Here is a 16022-nt window from a genome sequence, read left to right as displayed (position 1 = left end):
AAGCAGATGTCAGGTGCATGAGGGCCACATAAAGTACACACAACGGTAGGATATAGGAATATGAAGATGGGAAACTATACTCAATATCAATACCCTTATGGGTAGGTTTGGGAGCTGAGAACTGCAGCACTACTCCAAAAGATGAACAAACTTGTCATTCCACCCCCAACAAACAGTTGGAGAAAAAAACAGAAAGATCAAAATTACATGAGCTGAGAGGTAGGGGGAAAAAAGAGAAGAAATGGGGATGATCTCAGAAATACTATTCTCTTCTTAAGAAGGGGAACCATTACCATGTTTGTATAAAGTCCGGCAGTCATGTGATGGAAACGGGAAAGGCTTAATCAATATTTTGGTGTGAGGCTGACAGAAGTGACACAATGGTGATGATGGTGGTTATGGAAGTAAGACCTTGAGTTGCCACAGATATAAGGCAGCCAAGCTGCAGTGAAGGCTAAGGTTGGCACAGCAAGGGAAACGTCCCAGGAGAGAAACTTAGTGAGTGACTCATTCGGAGACAGCAGGGTTTCAACACAGTGGAAGGAGAGACAAAATCAGTGTCAGAACTCAGAGGTTAAGTGTCTAGAGATGACATGATGAGGAGGAACGATGTTGAGTCAGAAGCAAACGTACCGTTAGTCGGATGCTTTGCAAACGACACAGAAAATCGTTTTACGGCCGGGACAAACAAGAGCTCTGGGGAGAAAAGACATCATGGGGATTATACCCACCCCTGCCCCACCCTCTGCTCTGGAATCTGCCCAAAATATACTCTGTTCTTTACACTCCGTTCTTTATACTCTGTTCTTTACAGTTAGTTATATGAACTGCTCCCGCCCCCATCCCTCAGCTTCCTGGCTACATTTCAACCTTTTCCCTTGGTCTAATCTCCTCTTAAGGATCTGTGTGTCTTCTCTACCACAAGACAGCCCCACAAACAATCGTAATTTCTCCACCACATCCTGGTCATTTGGAAACAAAATCTTTATAGAAACTTTGATCCCATCCCCCCATCTCTTTCCGTATCATTTTTCCTGCCTTGGCTGAGCAACTTCCCCATTCCTAAACCTGATTTCCTGGATTTAAGCAAGCCTCCACTGCATTCTTTCTGACCATGGCTCATCCTCCTGGGTCCTTCCCCTACAGGCTAGAGTCCAGGAAAGAGTACAAGGTGGCATACATCGATGAGGCAGGGCTGTATGAAGGGACAAGCATAAATAAGTAGTATTTGTATGGCAAGAGGAAATGCAAATGGAGGGGTAGATGAGGTCCTGGTTCCTTCTGCCATCTACAACTGATGAAGAAAGCTTCTGTCATAAGGTCAGTGCCAGCGCCATCATAAGCATGAATTGTTCTGGAGCTGTGTCCTTGCCGGGGGACAAGTGAAGAAAGGAGTTGCCCCCCCCAAAACCCACCCACATACCATCTCGGTGCTTCAGACTGGCAGGTGGTAGCTTTTTGCCATGGCTGCGGGCGTAGTCCTGTAGATTCGGGGCGCTGGAGGAGCCACCCAGCACTGTGGTGCTGAACAGCCCTGTGCACTGTGAGCCTGCAAGGCCGGGAGTGCATTAGTAGCCACTCAAGCTGCAACTACTACACAAAAACACACAACTTCACATGACAACATCAAGACATACACATAGCCACTTACAGCCACCACCACGTGGCCACTACACACAACCACAAATAGCTTTCACTACTGTCCATAGCTATACTGGGCAAGCAAGGTAGGGGTTCTCCTGAAGAGGCTACAAGGCAGAGGCAAGAGGCCACTACAAATGCAGGGTTAGTCATATTAGGGAACTCAAAGCTATTTAAGGTGGTAGACTAAGCTCTCCAGGCAGCTCTCAGAAATGCCAAAAGAACAGGTAGAGCCCTGTAGAACCCCTAGATTTAGTTCAATGTCCCTTACCCTGGATATAAGGTTTGAGGAACCCAGAAATCTAGTCCCCTGTAGGTTTAAAAGGAAAGAACTTTGATTGAAACTAGAGACTATGTTTTGAGTACTCAGTTGGAACCCTTCTAATTCTTCCTAAATTCTTCATCCAGTGTCCCCTCCCTTCTACTTTCTTTCAGGCATTTTTACCTCTTCCAAGAAAAAAAAATATAAAACTCCTTGAATTTTCAAAGCTATAAAAGACTCAGAGATTATCTAGTTCAAACATTTCATTTTAGAGACCCGAAAGGGATTCCATTTGCTCAAGGGACACAGTTCATTAGGAACTCAGCTGGACTAGAATCTGGTCTTTTGACTCTTGAGGACACTCAGAAGATTTTTTATCAGGAGGTAACAGAACATTGCTTCTGAAGACAAGATGGACACAAACTGAATAATCAGCTGATTACATGTAAAGCATGTCTACTGTGTGCTGAGCACCCTACTAAGGAGGAGGGCCCAGTGAGCAAGAAACAACAAAAAAGACATGTTTTCCGATCTCAAAAGTTTACTGTCTTGTAAGCCCCATTCTAAAGTCAGATGCCCACACACAGAAGTTCAAAGAGAGAAAAGAGAACTACATTGCCAATCAGAGGAATAAATAAAACTAAAAAAATCTCTGAAAAAAATTAATAAGGCTAGTACTGTCCCCAGTATGTGGTCTACAGTAGCGTTAGGCTCCATGGGCCCCTCTCCAACTATAGCTTACAAGGTCGGAGTGGGCAGGGAGAGACAAGGCTGACACCCAGGTTCTTAGGATTTGCCCTTCTACTTCCAAACCCATCTTAACCGAGACCCTGGGTTTGCCTTGGGAACTTAACACTCATGAGGAAGATGAGGCCAATTTCCTTTGAGCCCACCAAGATGGGGCCATGGTTTTAGGAGTCCCAAGATTTCAGGGTCACCGCAGAAATCAGGAAGTTCCAGTAGCTGATAATCCTCACCCTGGAATTCCTCGATGCAGCAACTTTCCCTACCTTTCATGCTCAGACAGGCTCTGGAATGGAGTTTCAGAGAACAATAAGCATTGCTAACTATGTCTGCTTTTCTTCAGAGAAGCTAAAAAGAGCTGGCTCTGTTCCAGACCACCCCATGCTCTGTTCTACATTTAATTCTGCCTCTGAATAATTTCCTGGCTTAGCCTTGCCAACCCCAACCTGCCCAGTCCCCAGATCTTGTCAGAGGGTAGTCTTACCACTGCCATCTGTCAGCCAGGCCCAGGTCCACACCTCTGCCTTGTTCTTGACAGTACACCCACTTAACCAGGACAGATAAATGTACCATTTTTCCAGACTACCTTGGTAACCTATTCTTTTCTGGGACTTCTAGGAAGAGAAGTCCATATTATAGATCTATGCGTTTGTCATTTATTTCTCATGCCCCAAACCATCTACCTCATTTCAGGGATCTGGAATGCAACCTGTCCCCATAAAATTAGCCTGGAAAATTATCAAAACCTTTCTTCCTCTTGCTGGATGAAATGCTGACCATTTGGGGGCAAAAAAAAAAAGGGTACCAAGGACAAAGATAACAAAAAAAATAAGAGGAGCTAAATGGAGAGAATAACAGGATAATATGATAGAAAGAACCTGGGGGCCAACTCCAGACCCCACACAATTGCCTCTAACCTCCAGTTTTAGGTACCAACTCACAAGGTACTGTGTTCAGAAACAGCCTCTCTCAAGGACCACTTCCTCCACCCAAAGAATACAATATCCTCTGAGACTTGGTCCTTCTTACAGTCTGTGTTTTTAGGAAAGGGTGGGTGATGCTCTCCACCCCTCTCCAGGGATCAAAAAAAATCAAGAGACATTCCCTCAAAGTCCTAAGGAAAGATTCTGGCACTATATCAGTCTCAGATTCACCCTTTAATTTTCTGGAAGGAAGGAAAAAAAGTTATAGGATTAGGAAGGGATGGAGGAGAGGGCATAGAGTTAGGAGGGGCCAGAGCAGAGGTTGAAAAACATAGGTTTCAGAGGAAGACATGGAACGAGTTCTCCAAATGAGGAATATGACACTTACAGGGGTCACAAGTACCTCTATTTATAGCTCTGTCTCTGATAACTCTGAAGGATCAGAGTTTCCATGGCCCCTTACGGTCTGGACTACACTGGAGGGACAGATAAGGAATGAGAGGGGAAGCCAGAAAAATGGCCTTCAGGCTTAGAAATGAGGGTTGGTGTAGAAAACCAAAAGGCAAACACCTTCCTAGAATGGAAACAATCATCTGGGATCAAAGTTCACACCTAAATACGGCTTCTCCCAATTCACCTCCCCCATCCCACCTGACAACACTGCTGACTGGATGATACCAACTCCCATGACTAGGATTTCCCACAATAAAACTATAAAAAACAGACAGACACCACTTCCTAACATCAGGTGAAAGATGGCAGAAAATCATACCTAGGCCACTCTGCTTCATCTCCGTTGGTGGCCGTGAAGACGAAAAGAGCCGATAGCCACCAGGCCTTGAGGATGAAGTCTCAGAAAGCACCTGCAGAAAAGGGACTCTATGTCACCATTTTACCACCTCAAGCAGAAGTCTAAAACCCAGGTCCTGAACTCCTGCCCCTACAAAGCCAAGCAGAGTCAGAAAGTTTAGAAGAATCAAAGGATTCTGATGGCGGAAGAAGAAAGAAAAAGGAATGGAGAGTGTACTTTGTGGAGGAAAATGCCCAAGGGATCCTTCTACACTAGACAGCACTTCTATTTCCAGGATGCCTCTGGTGTCTCCCAGCCCTTGCCATCCCAAATCTGAAAAGTCATTATTCAACCCTTCCCAGTTCTCAGCAGAGCAGGAACCCTAATTTCTTATCTCTCTCTCCCCAGGACTCAAAAAGCTTATCACAACTCAGCTACAAATAAGAAATCAAGACTGGCCACTCTCCGGCTACTCTTTCTTCTCTCTATGGACAGTTGTGGCTATGGCAACCACACTCAATTTCGTATCTAAACCAAGAAGCCCACCCCTCCAAATATCTTGCTGTTGGAGACATGAAAAAGATTTCCAAAAAGCCCATGAGGGCTCAACTACAAACCCCCAACATACACACTCCCCACTTAGATAGTATTCTGAGTCCCTAGATCCCAAAAGACAAGGAGGAGAAGGCAGAAAAGGCAGGAAAAGCAGGGAGGGGACACCTGTGTGCAGGAAGCCAGGTGAGTGGTAGACACAGCCCGGGGCTGTAGGCCGATGGCTGGGGAAGGCCGGGGGAGGTCTCCTGACCTCCGGCGGCGCCGTCCCCTCAAGGGGATCAGGTCCAGGCTCCCTGTACACTGCATGTTCATGACCTGCAATCAGACCCGGTGGAAAGCCGGTCATGGTTCCTTTAACCCCCAGGCTCCCAAAAGCCCCAGTGCCCATCAGGCGGAGCTGGTTACAGAGCTGGAGAGGATGCCCACTAGGGCATAGCTGCCATGAAGGTCACAGGTTTTGTAATCTAAAACAGTCCAATAATACGAGATGACAAGAGGAAAAGAAGAAGTGGGGGAAGGGTTGTAGGCGACAAGGATGAGATTGCCCAGTGCCTATACATAAAGAACAAGGAGAGGCTATATTAATATTATAAGGCTGTGTGACTAAGAAGCAGAGAAAAGATTTTCTCGCAAAGCTTAGGAGCACATCCCAGGCAACCAGCATTCTAGGTGAGCCGGGGTACAAGCAGCACTAGTAACTGACAGGAAGGAATGAAATTACAACAGAAAGCTTTCTGTAGGCCTGAAAGGGAGAAGTCGATCCCATCAAGTCTGAGAGATGATACACAGAGGACTCTCTTTTGCCCTATGTCTCTCGACTGCTTAAACCAGAAGATAAAAGGGGATCAAGCACAATAGTGCTGGGGAGACCAGCAAGCCAGAGGGATGGGGTACATTCAGATGTGGAGGAGCGGCTTATTGATGGAAGGTCATGTGCCATTCTGTCCACCTGATCTATTTCACATGAGCCTGCAGGCTTCTAGAGTACTATGGATACCAAATTACACCTACACCTCAGAGAAAAGAATACGTAAAGGAACTCTGCGTCTTCATAATTTCAAATCCAACTTAAAATTATCAGGAAGCAAAGGATGAGTCCAGAAAAGAGACTGCAGTTTTTCTTCCCAGCTTTCTCCAAAATCTGAACTTTAAACTGCTGGCTGAATAAAGCTAGTTACCACATTCTTCTGAGATATCCCTAAAATGGAAAAAAATTCCTCCAAGACAGAGAGCTGGCACAGAGCCAGGTGAACCGATTCATTGGGTCAGAGCAGGACCCAAATCAGACAGAGACAGGGAGAAGTCAAGGGGTCAAAAGGAGTGTAGTTGGCCCAAAAAGGGAAACAGTCTTTCTAGGAAACAAGACCAGAACAACTGGAGAACTAGAATCAAGGCTAGAGACAAAGCCCCAGAAGAGCAAGACGCAGGACCAGGCAGATAAACCTCTTTGTCAGAACAAAATGAAGAACGACAGGTCTTCAAACTTGATTCCCCTTTCTGGGATGACATAACCCTAAGGGGTTAAATTAAAGTGCCAGTCTTTAATTTAACCTGACTGAGCTATAATTCTTACTCAAGGCAATAGAGAAATGGAGAGAGCCTGGCCTTTAATATTAATTATATTGTTAGCATAGTTACTGTTTATTGAGTGCCTTTTTTTGTTTGTTTTTTTAAGGTGGCTATTACTCCTATTTTACAGATGAAAAAAAACCTCGAGACTTGGAGAAGTTACCTGTCCAAGGTCACACAGCTTCTAAGATCAAACTGGGATTTTAGTCCAGGACTGCCAGACTTCAGAGTTCATGCTGTGGCTACAGTATTTCCTTTTAAAGAATGGCCCTTCAACATTCATTTATAGGGATCCTCCTCAATCTCACCTCTTAAAACCCTTATCTCTCAGGCACCCCTCACTGATATCTCTGCAACCCCAGAAGTAGCAACCTGTCTAGAGGAGCTCTATTGGTGGGCCAGCTGTGAAAGAGAGTTGAAGTAAAACATATTCATTAGGGGCAGGAAGACTCAGGTTCCCAAGAGTGGTCCCCTGGTAGCAGCCTAAGGAGATTCAGAGGATACATGGGTATTGTCCTATGAGCACATTCACCCCTTCCCGTCTTTGTCCCAAGCCCCTCCCATTACCTCCATGGAGCCAGCTTTTCGGTTACGAATGAGAGGTGATCTCCTTGGGAGGCCAGGGCCCTCAGAGGGCTGGGGTGAAGTCTGCAATGCCCGGTCTGGCTCATCTGATGTCTTCCTGGGGCACAGGTTTTCTATGCTGCCTTGGTCTGTTTTCATCTCTTCATTCTGTTCAACAGGCACAGATAAGAGAGGAGTCAATGTCCTCCAGCCTCCTAATCCCAGACTCCCCAAGTCTTTTACCTCACTGTTACTGTTTCCCAGTTCCCCATTTTTAGGTTCCTAAGTCCTCTGGTTCCAAATCCAGAGCAGGACCCACCTCAGAAGAGGCCGGACGGAATCCACAGCCAGTTGGGGCACTGCCTTCTTCCTCGACACCTTTCACGCCAGGGCTGAAGTGCAGCTCCACATGGAACCGCTCCTCTGATAGGGGATCCTACAGGGCATCGTGAGATGAAGGGGCGGTTGGGAGAAGCTGGATATGGTGGTGGAAGGGCAGGATGGGGCAACAGAGAGGATACACCCTCCCAGGGCTGAGATTTCAGGGTCTTGCCTCACTTTAGGGCTCATCTGCGTGAGTTTTAACTACAGCCCAATGTCACAGAATCCTCATTCTCTCACCTCCACCGTTTCTAGCTCACCACTCCACATGACTTTCCAACTTCCAATTCTATAACCCTTCCCACCTATTTCTTGCAGTAACTCAGCTTTGCGCACAAAGCAGCACAATTAAAGATATCTTTGTGGAGCCAGGTGAAGGAGTTCATGTATAATGGTGTTTGAAGGGGGAAAAAAAGGCTCATTATGGCAAGAGTTCTAACGAATACTGTCCTTAATTCAGTATCCTCCCCAATGCCAGAGCTATGTTCTAGGATGTCTCTCTGGCCCAACACCACCCAAGAACACAATAGGAACCTCCTGGGTGCTCTGTCATGCTGCCCTCCAGGTGCCACACCTAGCCAGAGCCTACAAATTCTGAGGGCAAGAAATGTTTTGTCTAAAAGGGCATGGAGGTAGAGAGAAGGGGCCCTCTCCTCATCCCACCCTGTCAGCTCCTCACCCGTGTGTTGTCCTCATAAAGCATGATGACAATCTGGGTCATGTAATTGAGCTCAGAGATGGCACTAAGATAAGCCAAAGCGCGCTGCCATTGTACATCCTGGGTCTCCTACCAAACACAGGAAGGGGTAAGCCAAGATCCAAGGACGAGTGAGTCAGGAATGGGCAGGAACAGAGAGAAAGGAACATAAAGGGAGCTTGGAGTAAAACAAGCAGCATGAGGAGGAACATAACAGAATGCTGAGAAAAGATGTTCACGGGCTGAGTGCAGAAGAGGGTCCTTACGTCCAGAAGTCCTCCGTAACGGAAGACACTCAGTAGGGAATGGACGTGGCTCTCGCTGGTGAAATAGAGACGTGTTCGAACATGACGGCCTGGGGAGAGCACTCCTCGGGAGTACCTGAGATTATAGCTAAATCACTCACACAGTCAGATAATCCTCTACCCACCCCTCCTCCACAAACTTCTTCCTCCCATCTCAAAGACTCCTCTCCTTTCCATCCCAGGATCTCATTTATCCTTGGTTCCCCAGCCTGTCCCCAGCCTTAGTTCCCCCAGGGCTCCCTGACATGCCCCTCCCTCCATCCAGCACCCCTCCCAGCCCTCCCTCACAGGGGATGCAGCTTGTTGACAGACTCATCCTCGTGAGTTCTCTGCAGGTCAAGCAGTATCTTCCGCAACAGTGGAAGACAGAAGCCAACAGCAATTTCTAGTTTCTCCTCTCGACTGATTCCATACTCCTAAGTGTCACAGACCAGAAATAAGTTCCTCACTGAATCTTGTTTTCCTCTTACCTCATCTTCCCAGGGCCAAGATCATGCCTGTCTTCACTTCAGGTCTGGGGCTCCTCTCACATCTACCACATTCCCCCTCTCCAGTTTTCTCCACAGTTAGCCTTTTGTACTTACCCAGAGCCAGAGTAGACCTTGAGATCTGTAGCAATTCAACTAATTCCTTCTCCAAGTTTCCTTCCCCTGGTTCCCACACCACCCCTCCTTTCTGCGTTTTCTCTGCTTTCATCCCCAACATTCCTATCCCCAGGCTAGATCCCCTACCTGAGACATACCTGGGGAATGACCACATCGGCCAGTGCCTTAGAGAGACGTAGCAACTCTGCTGTGCCTTGTAGTCCCAGACTCGCATTGTGCTGCACATCATACTTGACACAGTCATAGATATCAGGAATCTTACTGATGTCATAGCGCCCGCTTTTCTGTCTAAAGTCACGCTCCAGCTTGCTCCAGCGCTGTAGCATTAGCTCTAGTGTCTCACTGTGGTAGAGCTGCAAGTCTGGAAGGAAGGCAGGCAGAGCCAAAGATTTTACCTCTAACTAAAGATCCTAGCAACTCTGAAGAAGAATCAGAGATATGAAGCGTCCTTGTCACAGATATTTAGGAGAGGAGACAGGAGTACCTGAGAAACCCACCCACACCTTGAAGAGAAGACAGCAGTATTCATACCCACCTACAGACTTGGGGTCCTGCATCCGTTCCTGGATCTGGTGGGTGAGGTTTTCAATCAGGGCAAATACCTGATCACAGACCTTCACAGGATTCTGGATGACAGCCATGGAGTTGAGCAGGGAGGTGCTTCCAGTGGGAGCCAGCTATGGGGAATAGAGAGAAGAAAAGCAAGATACGCTCAGCGCCAATTGTCCAGAGTCCTGTGAGGTTGTTACAAAGAGACTGCCTGCAATACAGATTTGTTTGTTGGCTCACTCCCATGAGCATTCTTAAGCCACTGGGCATTCTAATAGTTCAGGACCTTCAGATGAAGGGACGGCTCCAGCACACAGTCACCTAAGAGAGGTTGATCTTAAAAGTCTTAGAGTCTAGAGGTATCTTCTCAGGGGTTCTAAAATACACATGGAAAATGCTGGGGAATAAAGATTAAACCAAAATCCCCCAAAATCTCCATAGAATGTTTTCATGGATGGACATTAAAGATAAGATTATCATATTCCTCTAGCCAAGAACCTAAAGTAGAGGTGCTGCCTCAGAACTGGGTTCCAACTCAAGCTTTTGGGACAGCCACGGTCCATGAAGGATGCCACCATATGGGGAGGGGGAAAGAGGCTATGGGTGGAATACTCACTTCTACCTAGGTCCTCACTAGTCCCATTCTTTTGTGTGCGTGTGTGTTTTAAGTGAAAGTTTACATATCAAGTCAGTCTCTCATATAAAAATTTATATACACCTTGCTATATACTCCTAGTTGCTCTCCCTAATGAGACAGCACACTCCTTCCCTCCACTCTCTATTTTTGTGTCCATTCAGCCAGCTTCTGACTCCCTTTGCCCTCCCATCTCCCCTCCAGACAGGAGCTGCCCACATAGTCTCATGTGTCTACTTGAGCCAAGAGGCTCACTCCTCACCAGTATCATTTTCTATCTCATAGTCCAGTCCAATCCCTGTCTGAAGAGTTGGCTTTGGGAATGGTTCCTGTCTTGGGCTAATAGAAGGTCTGTGGACCCTGGCCTCTGGGGTCCTTCTAGTCTCAGTCGGACCATTAAGTCTGGTCTTTTTACGAGAATTTGAGGTCTGCATCCTATGGCTTTCCTGCTCCCTCAGGGGTTCTCTGTTGTGCTCCCTGTCAGGGCAGTCATCCGTTGTAGCCAGGCACCATCTACTTCTTCTGGTCTCAGGCTGATGTAGTCTCTGGTTTATGTGGCCCTGTCTCTTGGGCTCATAATTACCTCGTGTCTTTGGTGACTAGTCCCATTTTTGCTATTAAGAAAAGCAGGGAGAAAGGGAAAGATGCCTTCGTTTTTCTGGATTTGTCCTGCGCAATGGATTGGAAAATAAGGTCCTGTTGCTTATTGAGCTCTGCTCAGAGCCCTAGGCAACATGCTCATCTACTTAGCTGGTTTAAGAACCTATCAAAAATGAGGAGTTATCAGAGGTAACCTGGTGGGAAGCCATTGTCTAGCAAATGATCCCCTGTCAATCATGGCCTGGATCCATTCTAAGCTAACCCTAAAGTCAGATCCACTCAGGCACAAGGTAATGTTAGGCCAGGTCTGAACTCCAGGATGGAATCTGAAATATGGAATTTCCTCAGTAGCCTGGACTTGGAGCAGCTCCCTATAGAAAAAGAAGGTTCTTGGACTTGTGTAGACTCTATTTCCCTGATAAAGTCCTAAAAGCCTCTGGGCCTATTCTCTGGTGCTAGAGGGGTAGGCTAGGGCACCCTGGCACTCAGCAGCTGCTAAGTGATACACAGGAAAAAGGATGACCACACTGGGCAGTGGCAGCCACTGCGATTGTTACTGTGAGCCAGTGTACTGGAGTGGTTACAGCTTGGACTCCAGAGTTAGGCTCCTTGGGTTCATACTAGCTGGGTGACCTTGGAAAAAGTTGCTTAAATTCTTCTGAGTCTAGGTTTCTTCATCTGTAAAATAAAGGAAAAGTACAGGTCCACAGTCCTCGTTGTGGATTAAAGATGGTCATTAATTCTTTGTCACCTTCCATTTCCCTTGGATCTGGGCTGGTCCTATGACTGCTTAAACAATAAAAAATAACAAAGTTATACTATGCTAATTCTGGGCCTACACTTTAAGAAAGCCTGGAAGTTTCTGCTTTTGTGCTTTGGGGGATCCCTAAGCTACCATCAGAGCCTTGGTGGTATAGTAGTTAAGCATTTGGCTGCTAATCAAAAGGTTGGCAGTTCAAATCCACCAGCTGTTCCTTGAAAACTCTATGGGGCAGTTCTGCTCTGTCCTATAGGGTCACTATGAGTCAGGATCAACTTGATGGCAACGGGTTTGTTTTTGGAAGCTACCATCAGGAGCTCTGGTGGCACAGTGGTTAAGCACTTGGCTGCTAACCAAAAGGTCAATGTTTCAAACCCACCAGTTGCTCTGTGGGAGAAAGATGTAGCAGTGTGCTTCCATAAAGATTACTGCCTTGGAAACCCTGTGGGGCAGTTCCACTCTGTCCTATAGAGCCACTATGAGTAGCAATTGACTCGACGGCAATGGGTGTGGTTTTGGAAGCTATCACCTAAGAAGTCTAGCTACCACGCTAGAAAAACTGTGGAAAAAAGAAAACACGTAGAGAGAAAAGGCTCTGAAACTACACAGAGAGCACAAAGAGAAAGAGCACTCAGCTGTCCCAGCATCCCAATCGAGCCCCCAGTTGTTGACCTGACTAAAATTTCATGAGAGACCCCAAGTAACTGAAAACAACAATCATTTTATTATCTCTCACCATCCTCGGCTTAGTTGAGGCTGGAACTGTGAGCACTGATAAAATGATTGCTGTTTTCAGTTACTAAACTTTGGAGTCATTTTTTTTTACACTGCAATAGATCACAAGCATTCTTTTATTCAAAATCCTTGGAACAAACTGTGTTTTGGAATTGCAACTTTTTCAGACTTTAGGAAGTTAGTACAGTACATATGACATACATAACACCTCCAGCAGGGCCTGGGGCACAACCAAACACATAAACACTTCTACAGCAAAACGTATGACTACACTAAGTGGGGTGTTATAGGATTATAAACAGCCTTAGGGCAGCTCATGTCATGTCAGCTTTTGCCACAAAATGGGCCTTGATGTCAAACTTATCAAAATCTTTTCAATTTTTGAAATGGTGCATAAGAGGCTATGAACCTGTACCTATCTCAAAGGGTTACTGTAAGGGCTACATGAGATAACATATGCAAAGCACACAGAACAGTGCCTGGCACACAGTTAAAAAATAGGAAACCCTGGTAAGCACTATTATTTAGAACTCTAGGAATTTGGGATCTGGGGTGTTCTGGGCATAGAGATAGGGAGAGCCCGACCTGATCATAGTCTTCAGGGCCAAAGGGCACGTCCTGCTGCAAAATGTGGTGTAGTCGAGCCTTCACCCGGTGCTGGCAGCTGCTCAAGGAGTCTCCATCGCTGTCCAGGAGCCCGTTCATGTTGGCACTCTTCACCATTTGTACCAAAATGGGTGTCAGCTCCCCTTCTAGAGCCAGAAGGCCCTGGGGGAGAAATACAGGTCTGCTAGTTTCCTTTCCCGGACAGTCCCCTTAGGCCTTTCTGGTCCCAGAGATGAAATGGTGGCTCACTTGGAGTGCTGGGACAGAGGTCTAGTGGCTTGCCCCCTAATTATTACCAGCTCGTTCTCAGTAGTATAGAATGGGGTCAGACACAAGCAGAAACTTCTCTGAGGCGGCACACGCACACCCTGAAATTTCCCAACTCATTCTCTAAACTTTCTGCCTCTCTACCTGATGGAAGATGGGGCTGTGGGACAGCGGTAGTAGGCACCTTAGCAAAGGCAGCAGCAGTCATCTGCACACGGCCCTCATCAGAGGCATAGATCTTGAGGTCGTGGCGGAAAGTACTATGGAGACGAAGCAGCCCACAACCAGGGAAGCCAGCATAGTCACCTGGGGGCAATAGAACAACAACAAAAACAAACCCAAACCCGCTGCCATCAAGTGGATTCCAACTCACAGTGATCCTGTGGGACAGAGTAGAACTGCCCCGTATGGTTTCCAAGGAGCACCTGGTGGATTGGAACTGCCGACCTTTTGGTTAGCAGCAGTAGCTCTTAACCACTACACCACCAGGGTTTCTGTGGGCAAAAGGGAGGACCAGAAATGGATGGTTATAAATGCCCAGGCTATAAATATTCATTTCCCCTTGAACTTCCCCACTGACCCTGTCCCTTCATTTGCCCCAACTTATTCTCTAACCATCTTACTCCAGCCCTGCTGGGTATTTACCCCCCAAAACACTCACCCTGTCCTCCAGGGTACATGCAGCGGAAAGCTCGCCCCAGCTCCTCGGCCTGAACACGGCCAGCGGGAGTCAGTTCTCCACCCCACTTCAGCACCAATAGTAGAGATGGGGTCAGGCTTTCCCCCTGATCTGAGGGAATAACAGGTAATGAATAGTTCTAGATCCAAGGAAAATAGCGGGGACATCGAATGTCAGGTCTTTGAGGAGCCAGAAAGGCAGTCTGGGGCAGAAGTCATCTAAGAGCTCAAGAATAAGAGAGCTGAGTGGTAACAGGAATGGGTTCTTTTTTTTTAATATCTTACCTTGCCCCTCGTTAGGACCTTTTACTCCATGAGGGCAGTAAGTCAGCTGCACCTTCCGGTTGATGCCTGAGAAGTGGCCATACCTGTAGGATTAAGTTCCGGTTTACTTTCTAGCCCAGCACCCAGTTCTCTGTTACTGCTCCCGTTTCCTAGCCCCCTTCTCACATCTCTAGCACAGACTTCAGCTGCTCTAGTTTCCCAGTCTTCTCCTCGATCTCACCGGCTGGCTCTTTCTCCAGCTCAGCCAGCAGCAGCCTTGTGATGTCCAGCACCTCCTGGAGGAAATAAAGGGCATCCGTGTAGGAGGCCAAGCCCTGGCCAGCGGCTCTTTCATCCTAGTCTCTAAGCAAGGCCCCCAATCTCATACCCCTTACATTTCCCATTGCACTGCTCTTCTCAATTCACCACCTCACCTGTAGCTGCTCAGGTCGCTTTAATTTTAATTTCCCTGTCTTGTAGCCACCATGTTTTTCAAATATAGTAAAAAACCTGAAGAAGTAAGGAGAGGTTTCAGTGTGGGGCCAGTCAAAGCCTCTAGGAGCTGCCCTCCTCACCCATCTCCCTCACCAAAACCTATGTGTCTAATTAGGACACCCTTCCTACCTTGGGTGTGTCACTTCCATCTTCATCTTCTGTTTGGGGGTACGATCCCCATGACGGATAATTGCAATGACACAACGAAGTTCCATCCTGGGATGAGGAATGTTGTCAGAACCTCCCACACCCCACAAATCATCATACCCTACTTAACATGTCAAAGAACAGAGGAAAAACTGAGAGTCAGACTATTGGTAGGGTTAAGAAGACTGCCTAGAAGGAACCAAGGCTCCACCACTCAGATTGTGCATGGTCAGCAAATACCCACTGGTCTGTCTTAGGAAATGCCGAGTGCCTTAAGCAGGTGACTCTGGATTTTTACTTTTGCTCACATGGTGCCGGATGTGGTAGGAACAATGGGGATGTCCTCAGCCTCTGTCGGGATGGACCATGGAATCTGGAACTGTGGGGCAAGTTCCCGCATTATCGTGTTCCTAGAAGGAGAAACATGAAAAGGCCTCGTGATAATAAGTGAACCACAGCTACATGTATGAATGAAGTTCACAGATAGGACAGAAGAATACATTAATATAAAGTCTAAAAATGTTCCAAACAAACTTCATATATCTAGTACAAATATAAATAAATGCTGGGAATGATAAACATCAAATTTAGGATTGTGGTTACCTCTGGGTAAGCAGAAAGGGGTTGCAATCAAGGAGGGGTACTTAGGGGCTTCAATTATGTGCTTAATATTTTGTTTCTTAAGCTAGGTGGTGAATACATGGATGCTCACTAGATTCATCACACCTTATATTATTCTGAATGTTTTAAATATTACATGACAATTTTTTTAAAAAGTCAAGTTGCACAACAATATGTATAGGATGATCACATTTAGTAAAATAAGTTTAAATAAATATAGTTTATTTATACATGGAAAATACTCTTACATCCTAAACTATGAATAGTCATTACCTCTGGCGAGTAACTTTGGGAAGGCCAGGTGGCTGGGGAGCCCTTTCCCCTTTTCAATCATTTTTACAATATTTAAAATAAAGTCAAAACTCTTTAACCCTCTTCTCTAAGCCCATTCTCCCCAGCCCAGACCACTGTGTCCTTACCCCAGAATCTTGGCACAGTCATCATAGTACTTCATTGAGTTCTTGACAAAACTAAAGCCATTGACATCACACACAAAGGAGTGACCATTGGCACGAAGAAGGTCAAATCCACAGACTGTTTGCTGCAGGGAAAAGAGGCAAGATGAGAACAAGAGGGGCCTCTTTTTCCAGACCCCTGCTCCTGTCTCTCTCCCTCATTCCACAAACCCCT

At 46.5% G+C, this 16022-nt stretch overlaps 1 protein-coding gene across 15 annotated transcripts in view; it reads right to left on the bottom strand.

Annotated features, from left to right (window-relative positions):
- The window catches only part of PPIP5K1 (diphosphoinositol pentakisphosphate kinase 1), a 41409-nt gene that overhangs the window by 14156 nt on the left and 11231 nt on the right, over positions 1-16022 (bottom strand). For 4 of the 15 annotated variants that reach the window (XM_049898260.1, XM_049898258.1, XM_049898259.1 and 1 more), the window contains 20 exons: positions 15812-15933; positions 15080-15181; positions 14754-14840; positions 14564-14639; positions 14316-14425; positions 14151-14233; positions 13849-13977; positions 13372-13493; positions 12900-13082; positions 9572-9713; positions 9174-9397; positions 8720-8847; positions 8393-8519; positions 8109-8216; positions 7368-7484; positions 7052-7216; positions 5081-5230; positions 4343-4433; positions 1424-1549; positions 634-696 (listed from right to left, as the gene is read on the bottom strand). In XM_049898260.1, coding sequence (XP_049754217.1) covers positions 634-696; positions 1424-1549; positions 4343-4433; positions 5081-5230; positions 7052-7216; positions 7368-7484; positions 8109-8216; positions 8393-8519; positions 8720-8847; positions 9174-9397; positions 9572-9713; positions 12900-13082; positions 13372-13493; positions 13849-13977; positions 14151-14233; positions 14316-14425; positions 14564-14639; positions 14754-14840; positions 15080-15181; positions 15812-15933 — 2455 coding nt within the window. The remainder of the gene's footprint in view (positions 1-633; positions 697-1423; positions 1550-4342; positions 4434-5080; positions 5231-7051; positions 7217-7367; positions 7485-8108; positions 8217-8392; positions 8520-8719; positions 8848-9173; positions 9398-9571; positions 9714-12899; positions 13083-13371; positions 13494-13848; positions 13978-14150; positions 14234-14315; positions 14426-14563; positions 14640-14753; positions 14841-15079; positions 15182-15811; positions 15934-16022) is intronic. The other 11 variants (XM_049898273.1, XM_049898266.1, XM_049898269.1 and 8 more) reach the window with 9 other exon arrangements.

This window comes from Elephas maximus, chromosome 10 (genome assembly GCF_024166365.1).
Source record: "Elephas maximus indicus isolate mEleMax1 chromosome 10, mEleMax1 primary haplotype, whole genome shotgun sequence".
NCBI lineage: Eukaryota > Metazoa > Chordata > Mammalia > Proboscidea > Elephantidae > Elephas > Elephas maximus.
The sequence above is the reverse complement of the archived record's forward strand: the minus strand, read 5'-3'. Positions and strand labels throughout refer to the sequence as shown.